Consider the following 13,529-nt stretch of genomic DNA (forward strand, 5'->3'; position numbering starts at 1 on the left):
AACTTCTGTTTACTGTTGCAATGACAAAATCGCTTTTAGAAGAGTGTTTACAAAAAGGATGTATTGTTTCAGGCCTTCAGAGATCTAGCTCTCTGCAGAAATCATTTGTAACAGTCAAATGTTTATTATTTACAGCATTTCAAACAGGGTAACTCCAGGAACTGGAATGTAGCTGGCAGATGGTGAAAGAAATTAAACTCATGACATGGTTCAGTAATCAGCAAATGATGCTAAGGTGGAGGTGCTCCCCACCCAGGGACACCTGCTGTGCTTGAGAACTTTCTAGGGCCCTGCTGAAATGCACCAAAACTTCCCTGACACCTGACAGTGTAACACCAGCTGGTAAAACTTAACTTGCTGGGCTGCCTTGAGACTGAAGCCCACCACACGGACAGCCCCGTAACGGCTCTCCTGGCTGTCCTCTTTGCCGGGAGCTGCTCTCCAGCAGAGCCTGGCAGCACTTTCCTGGCAGATAACTATGTGCTGCATGATTAGGAGGCTGGGATACAGGGCATAAGGGATTTGTGTAGACCTGTGCTGGAAATGGAAACAGGAGATGATATTTCCATTTTCATTTAACCGACTTAAAAACAAAGGAAAATGAAACTCTAAATACATTCAGTGCCACTTAGATATGACTGCATGCTCTAGGTTGGTGGGGAGTAAAAAAGATCGTTCATAAGGCATTAAAGAACCAGTTGCATTAAACAGTTTCCCAGTACTGCAAATCAAAACTGTATCCGAAGGTCCACATTGCGAAGTCCTAGGAGAAGGGCCAGAGAAAACACCACATGTATCCGAGCCTGCTCCCTTCGCTGCAGGAACGATTAGCCCCCCAGAAGACTTGGCACTGCTTTTCTCTTTCTTCCTGCTCAGCGGCATCTGCCAGGGACACAGATGGGATGTAGACTTCAGCATCCGAGCAACTAGAGACCAGCACCATCACTGTCACCTGTGCTAACAGAGCCGCGGTGCTGAACGCACAGGGAGTTTGTGGAAGGCCATTACGTAGAGACCCCTGCACCCAGCCTGCTGCCACATCCTTCCACGCTTGCATGCTTCCTGCTCACATTTCATATAATCTCCCTGTTTAAAAAGCTCAGTAATTCTGAACATTACAACTGAATAATATATTTATTAATTTGTTAGTGCCACTAACTGTCCCTGAGGCTTTCCTTGGGAATGTGTGTCAACTTATTGATTCTAGCCCTCCCCTCTTCACATTGCTTTCCTCTTCTGCCAGGCAGGCAGGAATGCACTTCTGTGCTGCTTCAGGTCGTAATTGGAAAAAAGATAGAAATGTTCAATATGACTCATACATAATTCAGCTTATCAGCTACCCAGGAGAAATGAGAAGAGGAGGTACATGCACATCTACTTCTCCTGCTATCACCAGGAGAAATAATTCCCAGTTATGTATATATTTCCACTAAATATACATAGTTTGGTCACAACAGGATTTGTAGTTAGAAGGAAAAAAATGAGAGACATGGGAGCAAGAGAAAGAAAGGGATGGAAGGGGACTGAACTGTTAAGAGAGATTCGCTTATGTGAGAATCCCCGATTCCTCCAGGAGACTGGACTCGTGCTTCTTGCTTAACATTCAGAATGGAGTAAGTTGGCAATTAGAAAGGATTATCTGCCTCTGATCTATAAAACATAGCAGAAATCTAAATAAAATAAAGCTCCAGATTAGTTAGCTACAAAGACATCCTGTAATAGCCCACTAAATCCTGACTGTGACTTCAGGATTTAACACGAAGGCCTATGTTCTACAGAGCAAATTGTGAAGCAGCATTAAAACTTATTGTTATAAAGAATTTTTAAGGTAAAAATCAATGTGCTGTGTATTTAGCAGCATGTAACCATGAGGATGTCTGTGATAGGGTTTTGCCATGCACCAGGGACCACTACATTAGCAAAATTCTTGAAAGGAAGTGCAGAACGTCTGCACCATTCAAACTGCCACCTGAGAACAATTACAGAAATTGCTTTAACCCCAGAAGCAAAGGGAAAACCCAATCCCAACTGACTGCCTTGAGGTTATCATTCTTTCACATGAAATGTGTCATTTCCAAATACTTCTAAAAATTCACATTAGGAAAATTCACGGCGTAACAGAGATGTGCGACACTAACACTAGTCTTTGGGAGATAGTCAAGACCATTTAAACACAAGCACAACCAGGCTACAGACTTTGCCAATATATAGGCAAGGGAAGGAATACTAATCACACAAAGAATTCACACTCGCCAAATGCAGAAACAGTATACTCTGTGGCCACAACTGCCATTTGATACAACGAAAGGCGGCGGACAACACAGAGCAATCAGATGGCATGGCTGAAAAACAAGAACTTGTCCAGAGAAAGTCTCAAAAAAGAGATATAAAAAAACATATTTTCTTAATATAGATGCATCATAACAGAGCTCACCTGCTTCATCAGGTAAGCCATCACAAAAGGCACATGCACCTCTTCCTCCGTATGTGTATGCAAGCTCACAACTCTAAATACATAAGCATATATGAACTATTATACAGCATATGTTTCTTAATTTTATTGTTATGAGAACACCCAGCATGGGTTTGATGCTTTTCAGTTAGAGAGGAAAATGTAGCCCCCAACCTGCAGATTGTTTTTGGCTTTATGGGACCATGTTAAATTAGCATTACTCCGGATTAAAGGAGGATTCCAAGTAGAGAAGCACATTTGGTATCTGTGTGATAGTGACTTTTGCTTTTGTGCTTCATGAGCAGTGTGTACATCTTTTCCTTTCTCTGGTGTTTCCTGATGTTCCCTATTTATGTGGTCTGCAAGTTTTACCTCACCAGGAACCCAGTGTAAGCTCCACAGAGCTGAGAAATACTGTTGTGCTCCTTTATGAAATGCAGGTCTCTATGGGCCTTTGAAAATTAACAAAGAGCAAATAAAAAATGAGCATGTGTGCGCATGTACATACATCTGTAAGATATCTAAAGGCAACCGCAGCCAAAGGAAACAGGAATGTGCTTGCAGCAGTTGGGCATTCAAGTATCCAGTATCACAAAAATCCAGTTGAAAGAACCATTTAAACGCAGATCTGCAAGTAAACTGCTGGAAGAGCTCCACTGAGCTTTATGTACGCGTAGACACAGCTGGAAAGGTAAGAAATGCTGGCAAAAGGACCTGTTTCTCTTATCTAGTAATTTTCAGGTCTATAGCACCTGTTATCCGTCTCTTAACAATACTGCTGTAAGGAGCAAGATGCCCCTCCAAGATGCTCAACCTCCAGAAACAAGATACACAGTCACATCAAGCGCTGAATGACTTCTATCGTTCCCATTGCCACAGTGCCTGAGCACATTATAGCAGTTTAATGTATTTGTCATCACATACCAGAGAGGAAAATATGATTATCTCCATTTTTAAAATGGGAAAGGGGGAACTAGGTACAAGAAGTAACTTATCTGGAGAAAAATGTGGCACACCAGAAGAACAAATGGCTTCATGCATGCATGGCTGGCACAGTAACCGCTGGATAACCTGTCTCCTCTGCCACTGCTGGCCATAAGGAACAGGAAAACTTCACCTGAATTTGATGATTCAAATCATACAGCAATAAACACTTTCCAGTCTATTCTTTTCATTAGTCAAAAGTTTCTCCATCAATCCATATAGACCAAACAATTTGTTAAAGCCTTTTCCTGCTTGTCTTAGGAAATGCAAGGAAAAAAAAATCTATTCAGCCAAATACCATGCATTTTTAACATCTCAGTGCACTTACAAAATCCTAGATATAAACAAATACTACAACACATCAATGCACTAAAAGAAAAAAGAACCACTGCTTTAAAAGCAGACAATAATTCTGACAATCTAGTATAAACAAAAAAAATCAAATGATCACAAGCTCTCTCTCTCTCTCTTTTTTTTTAAATCTAATACACAGTTTTTCCAATGAACATCCATTTGGGGGGGGGGAGGAAAAAAAAAAAGGAAAGAAAACCACAGCAAGCAGATTAAAACCAAACCATATAGCAGACAAGGATCAAAATAATCTATTCTTTCTTGAAGAGGAGAAACAGAACAAATTGTAACTGCTGTGAAAAGTAAACCCAGTTAAACTCTACATCAAACTCAAAATCTGAAGACTAACCTGAAAATTTATTCAGAAAGAACTGTGCTGATTTAATCCAGAAGGTGCAGCAACATAGATTAAGTTTTTGACTGTCAGATGTAATTCTCAGATACCCTGAAGATAGGTATTATATCAAAGCAGACAGAGCTAGGCCTCCAATGTAGAGGTGACACACCTCAATTGGATAATTTAACTAACGCACTTAAAGGAAAGTTCAGAATCTGCAATCCCTTCTGCTTCCGACTGTCTGAAAAATAAAAGCTTCTATCAGTAAAAGAAATTAAAGCAAATGATACTAGAAGGATGCAACTTTTCCAAACAATCTAGAACATCACCATGTCATTTAAGATCACCACACCAACATGTAGCTATCAAAGCCAAAAGCCATGTCTTCTGCTACCTAAAAACATGAAAAAACTTCTCACTTACCTTCTAGCACTGTTAATTTGGCACTCGTGTTTATCTCCCCAACACTGTTGGTTGCTGTGCACTCATAGATAGCTTCATCTCGATGAACACGCAGAGGCTGAATCCGCAGGACTGATCCTGACCCATCATCAAACTCAATAACCTTCAACAAGAAAAAGAAAGTAGTTTTTTATTGATATCTACTGCAACAAAACTGAAAGTCAAAAACCCCCCAAGGGTTAAAAATAAAACAAAATAAAAAGCCTCGTAAGCTGCAAAATACCATGCAACTAGTCAAGTGTTCCAAGTCCAGAAATGCAAAAATCAGGGTCACGAACGTACTTGTCCTCTTAGGAGGCCAGAACAAATGAAGATCCAACGAGGTTCTTTATGAATCAATTAAGGTTGACAAATTATCAACTTGGTAATAAAGATGTGGATCTGATGATTTAAAACATCTGAGCCATATTTGCACTAATGGTTTTACTAATCACACAGACAGCAATTTAGTGCCAACTTTCACCTTGACAGAAGAGCAGAATGATGTACCCCTGTGGGATTACAAGGAAAATAGTAACAAAACTAGAGCAACACCCTGAACACCTTCAGCGCATGCTAACTTCAGCAGAAAGCGAGGGGTTTTAATGCCCTTCAGCATCAGGTACTGTGCAATCTCTGATCAACAATGATATAATTACGATTCCTTCCCCAGCGTAATAAATAAGGTCCTTAATAAATCACTGCCTTTCCATCCTGCTAAGCTGGAACATGCATTACTCTAATTTTTAAAGAGAAGGAAGAGGAACGTGTTCGCTTACTGCTGCATCACTGCAAGCTATTCCTAAATGGCGAGTCTGTAAGGGCACAGCCGCAGGCCACTGCTAATGCCAAACTCATCCTTCTCCTACCAGTGACTATAGCAAATGCTGGAAATATCAACCGAACTGCAGACGGTGGCAACACCTGAGAGAAAGGCACAAGTCCTCTCCCATCACTCGGCCACTTAAGCTAACTGTGCTCCGTTCCAGGGGCGCGCGTCCAGCCGAGGACCCGCGTTATTTCCCTGCCCAAGTCAGACCCCATTTTCGGAAGCTAGGTTAGGGGTGCTTCTCACAGCGCGAAGGCGTGAGAACAGGAAAGAAAAAAAACAACATGCACCACAAGACTCTGCAGGGACAGGACACAGGAAGGAGAAACAGGAAAAAGTGAAAAGGTAACTGAGAGCACTGAAAATCAGGTATTTTTCACACTGGAAGGAATAACCCTTCTGCTGAATGTAATATAAACGGATTGCAGAAAATCCTAATTTGGGGTCAAGAAATAGCAGACAGGACACAGAAAGGTGAACATCACTGTAATGAATTTTAAGAAATGAAAATAATTTTAAATAACATTGGTTTTGAAATTAATTTTGAAACTGTGACAAAATGTTAAACTTACTGTAATCTTCCCATAACACAAGGCTACCACCAAATTTTAAAAGATAACAGAGTCAGATGCAGAGAGAAAATTTTCTTTAGCTCAATCAGTTCAACTAATTCAGTTCAATGACAGTTAATGAAAAGCTAAGACATGAAACAGCAGAAAAGCTCATTTTCCCCTTCTATCCTTTGAATAAACACTCCGTGTGAGACGAAGGGAGCTACAACCATTAATGACCTGACAGAAATTGAGACCAGAAACACTGTTCAATATGCTAACTATGGATACTTCTTTTATATAACAACTCAGCATGTGTAAGTCAAATTTGTTTATTGAATTTTTTCATTTTAACTGAATTCCAATTTTCCTCCAAATAGGGATTAGTCTAATTACAAGGTAAAATTAATAATCACCTAGCAAAAAAAAAAAGAAATGTATTATTCACTATCTCCTAACACAATAAAAATGTCCCAGTTCTGCATCAAAGTTGATGTGAATAAAGGTACAAAATTGCTCATATAAATACATATAATATCACATATCTTTCTGGCCAGCAGAGTAAGTACCAAATTCTCTATAAAGGTTATATTTACTTATAAATCAGCATGTTTAAATGGTTACATACAATGAAACTTAACCTTTATTAGGGAAAAATACCAATGTAAAACAAGATTGAAATTGATTACTTTAATTAAGGTTTCCTGCTCACATATAAAATCATGATTAAAATTCATGATTTGAATCAATCCATTCTGGGCAAAAAAGTCATCTGAGTTCTAGTTAAAAAAGCAAAAACATCAAAGAGAGGGGATTAGAAGAAAGATGGCAGGGTGGTAGAAGGGTCACATTTCCAAGGGCAGTGTTAGAGAAAAGAATCCAATTCCGAAAAGGAAAGCAAGGAAAAAGGTGGTGAAAGTAATTGCAAGTGCATTTGCCATTTAAAATATGAACCAAATTAGACACTTTTTCAAAAGCATTTTTGATACCGGCTCTTTCTTTTTTCCCAGGTTTTAGTCCACAACAAAGTCAAATCACCCCTTGACAGGACTTCATCATTCCCCTTCCAAGCATGTTTCTGGGAAAGACGGCAGTAACCCTCGCTTGGAAAGCTTTCTGCTGGTGTTAAGGCATCCCAGTTTTGAATTTTGCTAGGGGCAGTAGGCCAAGGAGGCGCCATATCTGTTTCCACAGTGAAAGCGAAGAATTTACCTAGTTCCAACTTCTCTACCATCCCACTGGGTGCAAGTCCCAGGCCCCCACCCAAAGAAGGAACTCCATAGGTGCACCCACAGTTATGCTTGCCAAGGGCAACGCCTGCTCTACCGATCGCACCGCTGCAGGAGATGAAACTTTCTTTTGCTCTTCTAAAGCTCTAGGGGCATTAGATTGGTTTCCATTTTTTTTTAATACAATTACCTCAAACCGCTGAGAACTGACTTTCTTCCCCTTCTTCATCCATGTGATGCGAGGTTTGGGCTCTCCTGTTGCCTGACACACAAAAGAGGCCACTCCTCCAGAAATCCCAATCTGATCTTCAGGAGCTTTCATAAACGTTGGCTTGCCTGGAAAAATAACCAGATCACCCCCATGAGGACACAACACCAGACAAGCAAGGAAAGCGTCATGTTAATTTAAATTATAAGATAATTGGCGTTCGTACTACAAATCCAGGTTGAATGGCCCTGGCCACACAAATTCAGCACAGACTGCAACATGACAAGCACAGTTTCTGCTTGAATACCTTTTTTTCCAGAAATGAATAATGTCCATCTGGCTTTTCAGTAAATGAGGGCAACAGAGGCCTCCCCCTGGCCCCCTGCGCATTCGATCAGGTACGTGACAATTTGGAACCATTTTTATGGTTTATTTTTTTAATAAATGGATTTTTGCAGGTTCATAACATGGTCATAACACTGGAAATTAGAGAACAGCTGACACACCTAATCTATACAATGTTATCATATGTTAGCATTAGTTTTCCTGGAAGCTGTTAAGATTCTGGTCAAAATTAACAGATACAATTTTAAGTGCATAGTTAAGAACCTTTAATTTAATTTTAGATGCGGATCTACATAAAAATGCTACGGCATTTAAGCATCTGGAAACCTGTGCAGGCTGGCTTACGTGTCGTAAGAAAGTAATCACTAAAAAGAAAAGTCAGCAAAGAAACCAAAGTGACATTCAGATGTGAGAGACTCAGCAAAAATGACAAAAATCATGCAACAGCTTAATAATCAATAAAAGAAGTTTCATGGAAGTACACTTGTGTCTTCTGGCTTTACATGACAGACTTGGAGCTACGTAATTAGGTATCCAGGTTAAGCAGTAATGCTCACATTTTTCTTGCGTAACAGCTGTCCAGCAGGATTTTATGATGTTTGATTCAAGGGCAGTTTTGAAACACTGCTTTGTCCTATTAAAAAGTGTTTGACAAACTTTTAGCCCTATAAAGCAGTAAAACATTCGAACACACACACACGGAGTTAACCAAGTCCACCGTGATGTCATCCAGCGCACAGGTCGTGAGAAGGCCACGTCTCAAGTACTGCACACAATCCGGATGAATCATTTCAAACAAAGATAAACCCGACCCAGAAACGGCGCAGAGACTCCCGGCAAGGGTGGAGAAAGCCCTACGTGCCTGCACCCCACGGGAGATGGAGAGACCCGTTCGAGCCCCACTACATGCTGAACCAAGTGGCCTCGGTGAAGCTGGATGAGGTGGTGGTTTCTCATCTTCAGAGTCTGGACCACCCCACAAGTGCATCCTTGGGAGATGGGGGGAGGTCTTTAAACCTGCATGGTAGATCCCTACCTATGGTAGAGATCCCATAGGTCTTTCCTATGATCTAGCAGGGATATGGATGTAGCAACCCTGCAAGTCCCAGCCAGTCCTGCGTGCTTATCATTTATTTCAGTTACCTATCACACATGTTCCTGCAGCTCAGGAGCTCATCAAGAAGATGCACAGAGGGAGAAGGTATCTCCCCACCTCCAGTAACTGTAAATCCCAGCAGCTACTCTAGCACAGACACAAAATTCATTCGAGCGGGGCATGGCTTGTGGAAGGCCAGGCAGGAACGAACAGTGCATTTTCCCTGCGTGTATCAGTTCAGCTCCAGTACATCCCTCAGGCAGGACAGGGCCTGGTGCTTCCCAGCTGTGCAGCTGCCTCCTCCTCGGAGCAGAGCCTCCCCAATGGCGCTTGGAGCGGCAAGGCCAGCGCCTGCTCCTGCACCGCTGCACACGCAGCCCTCGGGGCCAGCCGCCCCTCCGTGCACACAGCTGCAGCCCCTCCAGCGACAGCGGGTAGGGTCACAGCTGCCCAGTCTGCAGAGCCTGCAAGGGAGGGTCCCAAAATGGTTTAAGCCATTCTGGCTCCAGAATTGGCAATGTGCTGCTCTAAGAAACAAGACAAACGTTAAATATGTTTTCCCAATATATGGGAGATTACATAGAATCACAGAATGGTTGAGGTTGGAAGGGACCTCTGGAGATCATCTAGTCCAACCCCCTCGATCAAGTTGGATCACCTAGATCACGTTAGATAGAATCTCATCCAGGCAGGTTTTGAATATCTCCAGAGGAGGGACTCCACCACCTCTCTGGGCAACCTGTTCCAGTACTCTGTCACTCTCACAGTGAAGTTCTTCCTCATTTTCAGACAAACTTCCTGTGATTAAAACACTATGGTACACATCCCAGCTGAGCTGCCCTGGAAGTGTGCTGCTTCTGAAAGAGGGAAGGAGGCCTGGCTCTCCAGGCTCCCTGTCCCAGGCGTTTCTCCCTCGCCTGCCTCTGCCTCATGCATCTGCCCCCCTACAAACAACTTGGAGCTTGCCAGAGCCTTCATAGAGCCCATTCAGGCCCATAACCTGGCAGAGAGCCTTTTTTCCTGTTGTTCCTGCATCAGTGCAGGACCAGACTGGACGTGGCTCAAGGTGAGGGTGCAGAGGCACGTGGGTGGAGGTGTGGCAGAGGAATATGGAACCTCTCTTTTGGCCCCAGAAACCTAATGTATCACCTAGAGTTGTGAAGTGCAGCTTTGCACTTGGACAGCAATCTTGGAATTTTTTTAAAAAAACTATGGGACCTCCTTAAACCCAACTTCATCCTCTGTTTTATTATACACTAACTGCTCATTCCAAAACTCGCTGTTCCCACAGTCTAGCCACTCTGGCGTAGCATCACTTCATACTTCATTCAAGACCGGCCAAGCCAAATGATTTACTTTAATTGCAATCTTTACAAAGTCAAAAGGCCAACCTCTGCCCTCCTCCAGTGAGTGGAGAGACCAATATGGCAGGACTACAGGCTACCCAAGATGCTTCTCTGTTCCCACACAAGACAACACAAGCCATGTCCGCACTGAGGATGAGGGCAGACCAGTCACTGCCATGCAGAGAAGCAACTACCCCTGGAGATAGCTAATGACAATCTTAATACGGAGGTGCTGCTGGGATGTGATCTCAAGCTTCAAAGCTGACAGATAACAGAGCTCTGCAAAATGTGCAACATCAAATACTCAACGCAGATGACGAAGTCATGCTGGGGAGCCCACCAGTGGGGTTATGCTGACTGCAAGCATCCAGAGCATGCACCACTGCAGAGCCCAAGAGATGCTAAGCTGTAAGTCTGGACTGCCATTACTGCTGCATACCCCACATCATCCCCAGAAGGCAGACGAATCTACCAGGGTCAGTACTGTTCACACACACGCAGATACACACAGTCTGTCCTCAACAAGCTTCTGAAGAAAAAACATTGACTTGACCTGGCAACAAAAATTCATCACACACACAGTCCATTAAACTATTCAAGCAACAGTACTGAATTTTGCCATTTTGGTGAAGGGACTTCCAAGGACTCAAAGAGTATCAGTTTAAATCCCAGGAAAAGCCTTTCAAGGCATGATGGCTGCCTATCTGCAGTCTTTGGCACATTGTCCTGACATTAGCAGTAAGCAATTATTAACTGTGCTTGCTTAACTGACACTGATTTCACATATTTACTCATCTATAATCATGCCTATTTCTACTTAGTTTATATTTACATATATCTGCGTTTATTCACTTCTCATCTATCCCAGTGAAATGTTAATTTACTGTTCACGTAGCTAGTGATTGCAGTGTGATTGACTGTTTTGCAATGCAGTGTGCTGAGTTGATGTCTTGTATTGCATTTCTGGAGTTGATTTGTTCTTTTGATTTTCTGTTATTTACTCTGTGATCTTAGTAAAATGGTGTAAATTTATCAAGTGACAAATACAGCAGAGTCCAAAACTTTGTCCTTGAAGAATACAATGAAATTATATCTCTCATTGTACACCTACTCACCAGCTTGTATGCTGAAGACTTGCTTTACTTTTTTACATTGAAAAAAAATCAATACTATTAAAAACAGAACAAAAGGAAACTGAACACTCACAGGGAGTAACACCTAAAAAAAATCTGAAAAATCTGCTGCTTTGTTCAGCTTGAATTTACGTTGTTGTAATGAATGTTTCCCCTTGCACATTTAATTGAGCAATGCTGATTTCTGAAAACCGTCTAAATCCACAGGGCCTGGTCACAAAGGTATATTTGTATATAAACCAAATTCTCAGACAGTTTAGGAAAGGGAATTTCTACAAACCAATTTAAAATGTTTGCATGCCTTAGTTTTAAAAGGAAGTAAACCACTAATTAAGCAAACCTAAAATCCTGAAACCCTGGCCCCAGGACAATAAAGACATGGGCAAACATATTTTTATACCTACTGGTAACTGTTATAGCAACTCTCAAAACTTATCTGAGTAACAGCTAGCAAAAACATCACAGACTGTTGATGGTATTCGTGGCGTCTGTCATAAATTCACATTAAGTGGAGTAGATGCCCTCCACAGCTCTCCTCCAACACCACTTCTATAATTCCATCACCACAGGATGCTGATGTAGGTCACATCGTTACAGCCACCTCTGAAGGAGCAGCTACCACTCTAGTAACCAGGGATAAGACCACGTAATGGTCCAAGCAGTCCTTTTTAACCTGTTTTGAATGTGTGCACTCTTAGGGTAGTCCTGGAAACACAGCCAGAGAATAAGAAAGATGTACTGAAAACGTTTAATATACAATATTTAATCTGTAACCTAGCCATTTTTCTTTCTTCCCCCTCTTCCTAAAGTTCACTGTGACCAGAATCTCTGCAGAAGATTATGTACATGCCAAGTTTGAAGTCTACTCTACCTGTTGTTCAAACAAACTACAAATACAAGGATTTGAAGCATCTTTTAAAGTGCAAATCTGTCCTTTCCCTGATAACCTGAGGACCATGAATAGCTGAAGGTCCCCTCCCTCTACCCAAGCCTCCAACAAAAAGCCTGATGGTGTACTAAAGACAAATCTGTCAAATATTAGCTTGAGAGAGAACCTGTTGAGCAAGTCTTGGGTGACAGCCTGAGAGGTGTTGGACAGCTGGCTTCCCATCACAAACCATCCTTGCTTTCTCCATCACAAGCAGTAACAACTCCAGTTTAACACTGGCCTCTTTTCTTCAAGGAGTGGGTCCCTGTAGTATGTTCAGGCCTCTGAAGTAGCTCTTGCTTTCCACAGCACAATCAAGTAGCAAGTTTCCTGCTACACTGGAAGTGGAAGGAGAAGTGACTGCTATAGTCATTTCTATTTAATCATAATCTTTATTATTTACTCATAATCTTTAGGTATTACAACATGGAGAACCTTCACCTTACTTGAAATTTTTCATGCCTAGTTGTTGCTCAAAACTAGATTTTTCTACAGAGCTTATGAGAACTACACTGCTGTCGTTCTCTGAGCAGGAAGACTGTGAAAAATAGAGGATTTTCTGACAAGTGAGAGAAGCTGTCTCCATCTTACACGGCTAGGGGCTAAAAGATAACAACTTGCTCAGACATGGCCTCCATTGAGAAACTTTTTTTTTCCTTCTACATTTCAGAATAAAAAGACTTTCCATTTCATAGCTGATAGTACTGAAAAATTCACTTGCTGGGCAAGCATAGACTTCCAGGTAATCCCAAGAAGTGAACCACATGGAAGGTCTTACAGTGTGGAAGACACTCCAGCAGAGATTTAGGTACAAAGAGTCTACTTCAGTACATGGGAAGATCCCGGCAGGCTTACGCAGAGTCCTGAGGCTGAGCTAGGGTGTACGAAGTCTTCAAAAGAAACACTTTCTCAAATTACATTTGAAGAGCTCCATAAGAACATGAGTACAGAAGCCAGAGAGGTGAGTATAGGCAGACAAATTAGGTGTTCAATAGACAGCAAGAGTATCCCCACTAGACAAAGCGAACCTGAAGGATTTGGGAGGGATTCCTGACGTCCTGGAGGCAGAAACGCTGATGTATGAGTGCTACCTACACATCCTTCCTGCTGAGCAACTTGGAGTAAGAGACGGCCAATGATGAAGCATCTCTCTTACTCATATTTTATATATAAAAACACTGCTGTTCTGTGCTATTCTAGACAAATTGCTTGTTGCAAAACAATTGTTTTTAGTGAGTAAGCCACCTCAGTAGCCATTTTCAAATATGCACTACCATGAATGGTAACATTCCAGGTTTT

At 41.8% G+C, this 13,529-nt stretch overlaps 1 protein-coding gene across 7 annotated transcripts in view; it reads right to left on the reverse strand.

The window, feature by feature from the left end:
- Positions 1-13,529, reverse strand: part of PTPRF (protein tyrosine phosphatase receptor type F) — a 386,501-nt gene that overhangs the window by 189,525 nt on the left and 183,447 nt on the right. For all 7 annotated transcript variants that reach the window (XM_062581931.1, XM_062581932.1, XM_062581929.1 and 4 more), the window contains 2 exons: positions 7,365-7,510; positions 4,548-4,689 (listed from right to left, as the gene is read on the reverse strand). In XM_062581931.1, coding sequence (XP_062437915.1) covers positions 4,548-4,689; positions 7,365-7,510 — 288 coding nt within the window. The remainder of the gene's footprint in view (positions 1-4,547; positions 4,690-7,364; positions 7,511-13,529) is intronic.

The sequence above is a fragment of the Rhea pennata genome, chromosome 8, assembly GCF_028389875.1.
Source record: "Rhea pennata isolate bPtePen1 chromosome 8, bPtePen1.pri, whole genome shotgun sequence".
Classification (NCBI taxonomy): Eukaryota; Metazoa; Chordata; class Aves; order Rheiformes; family Rheidae; genus Rhea; species Rhea pennata.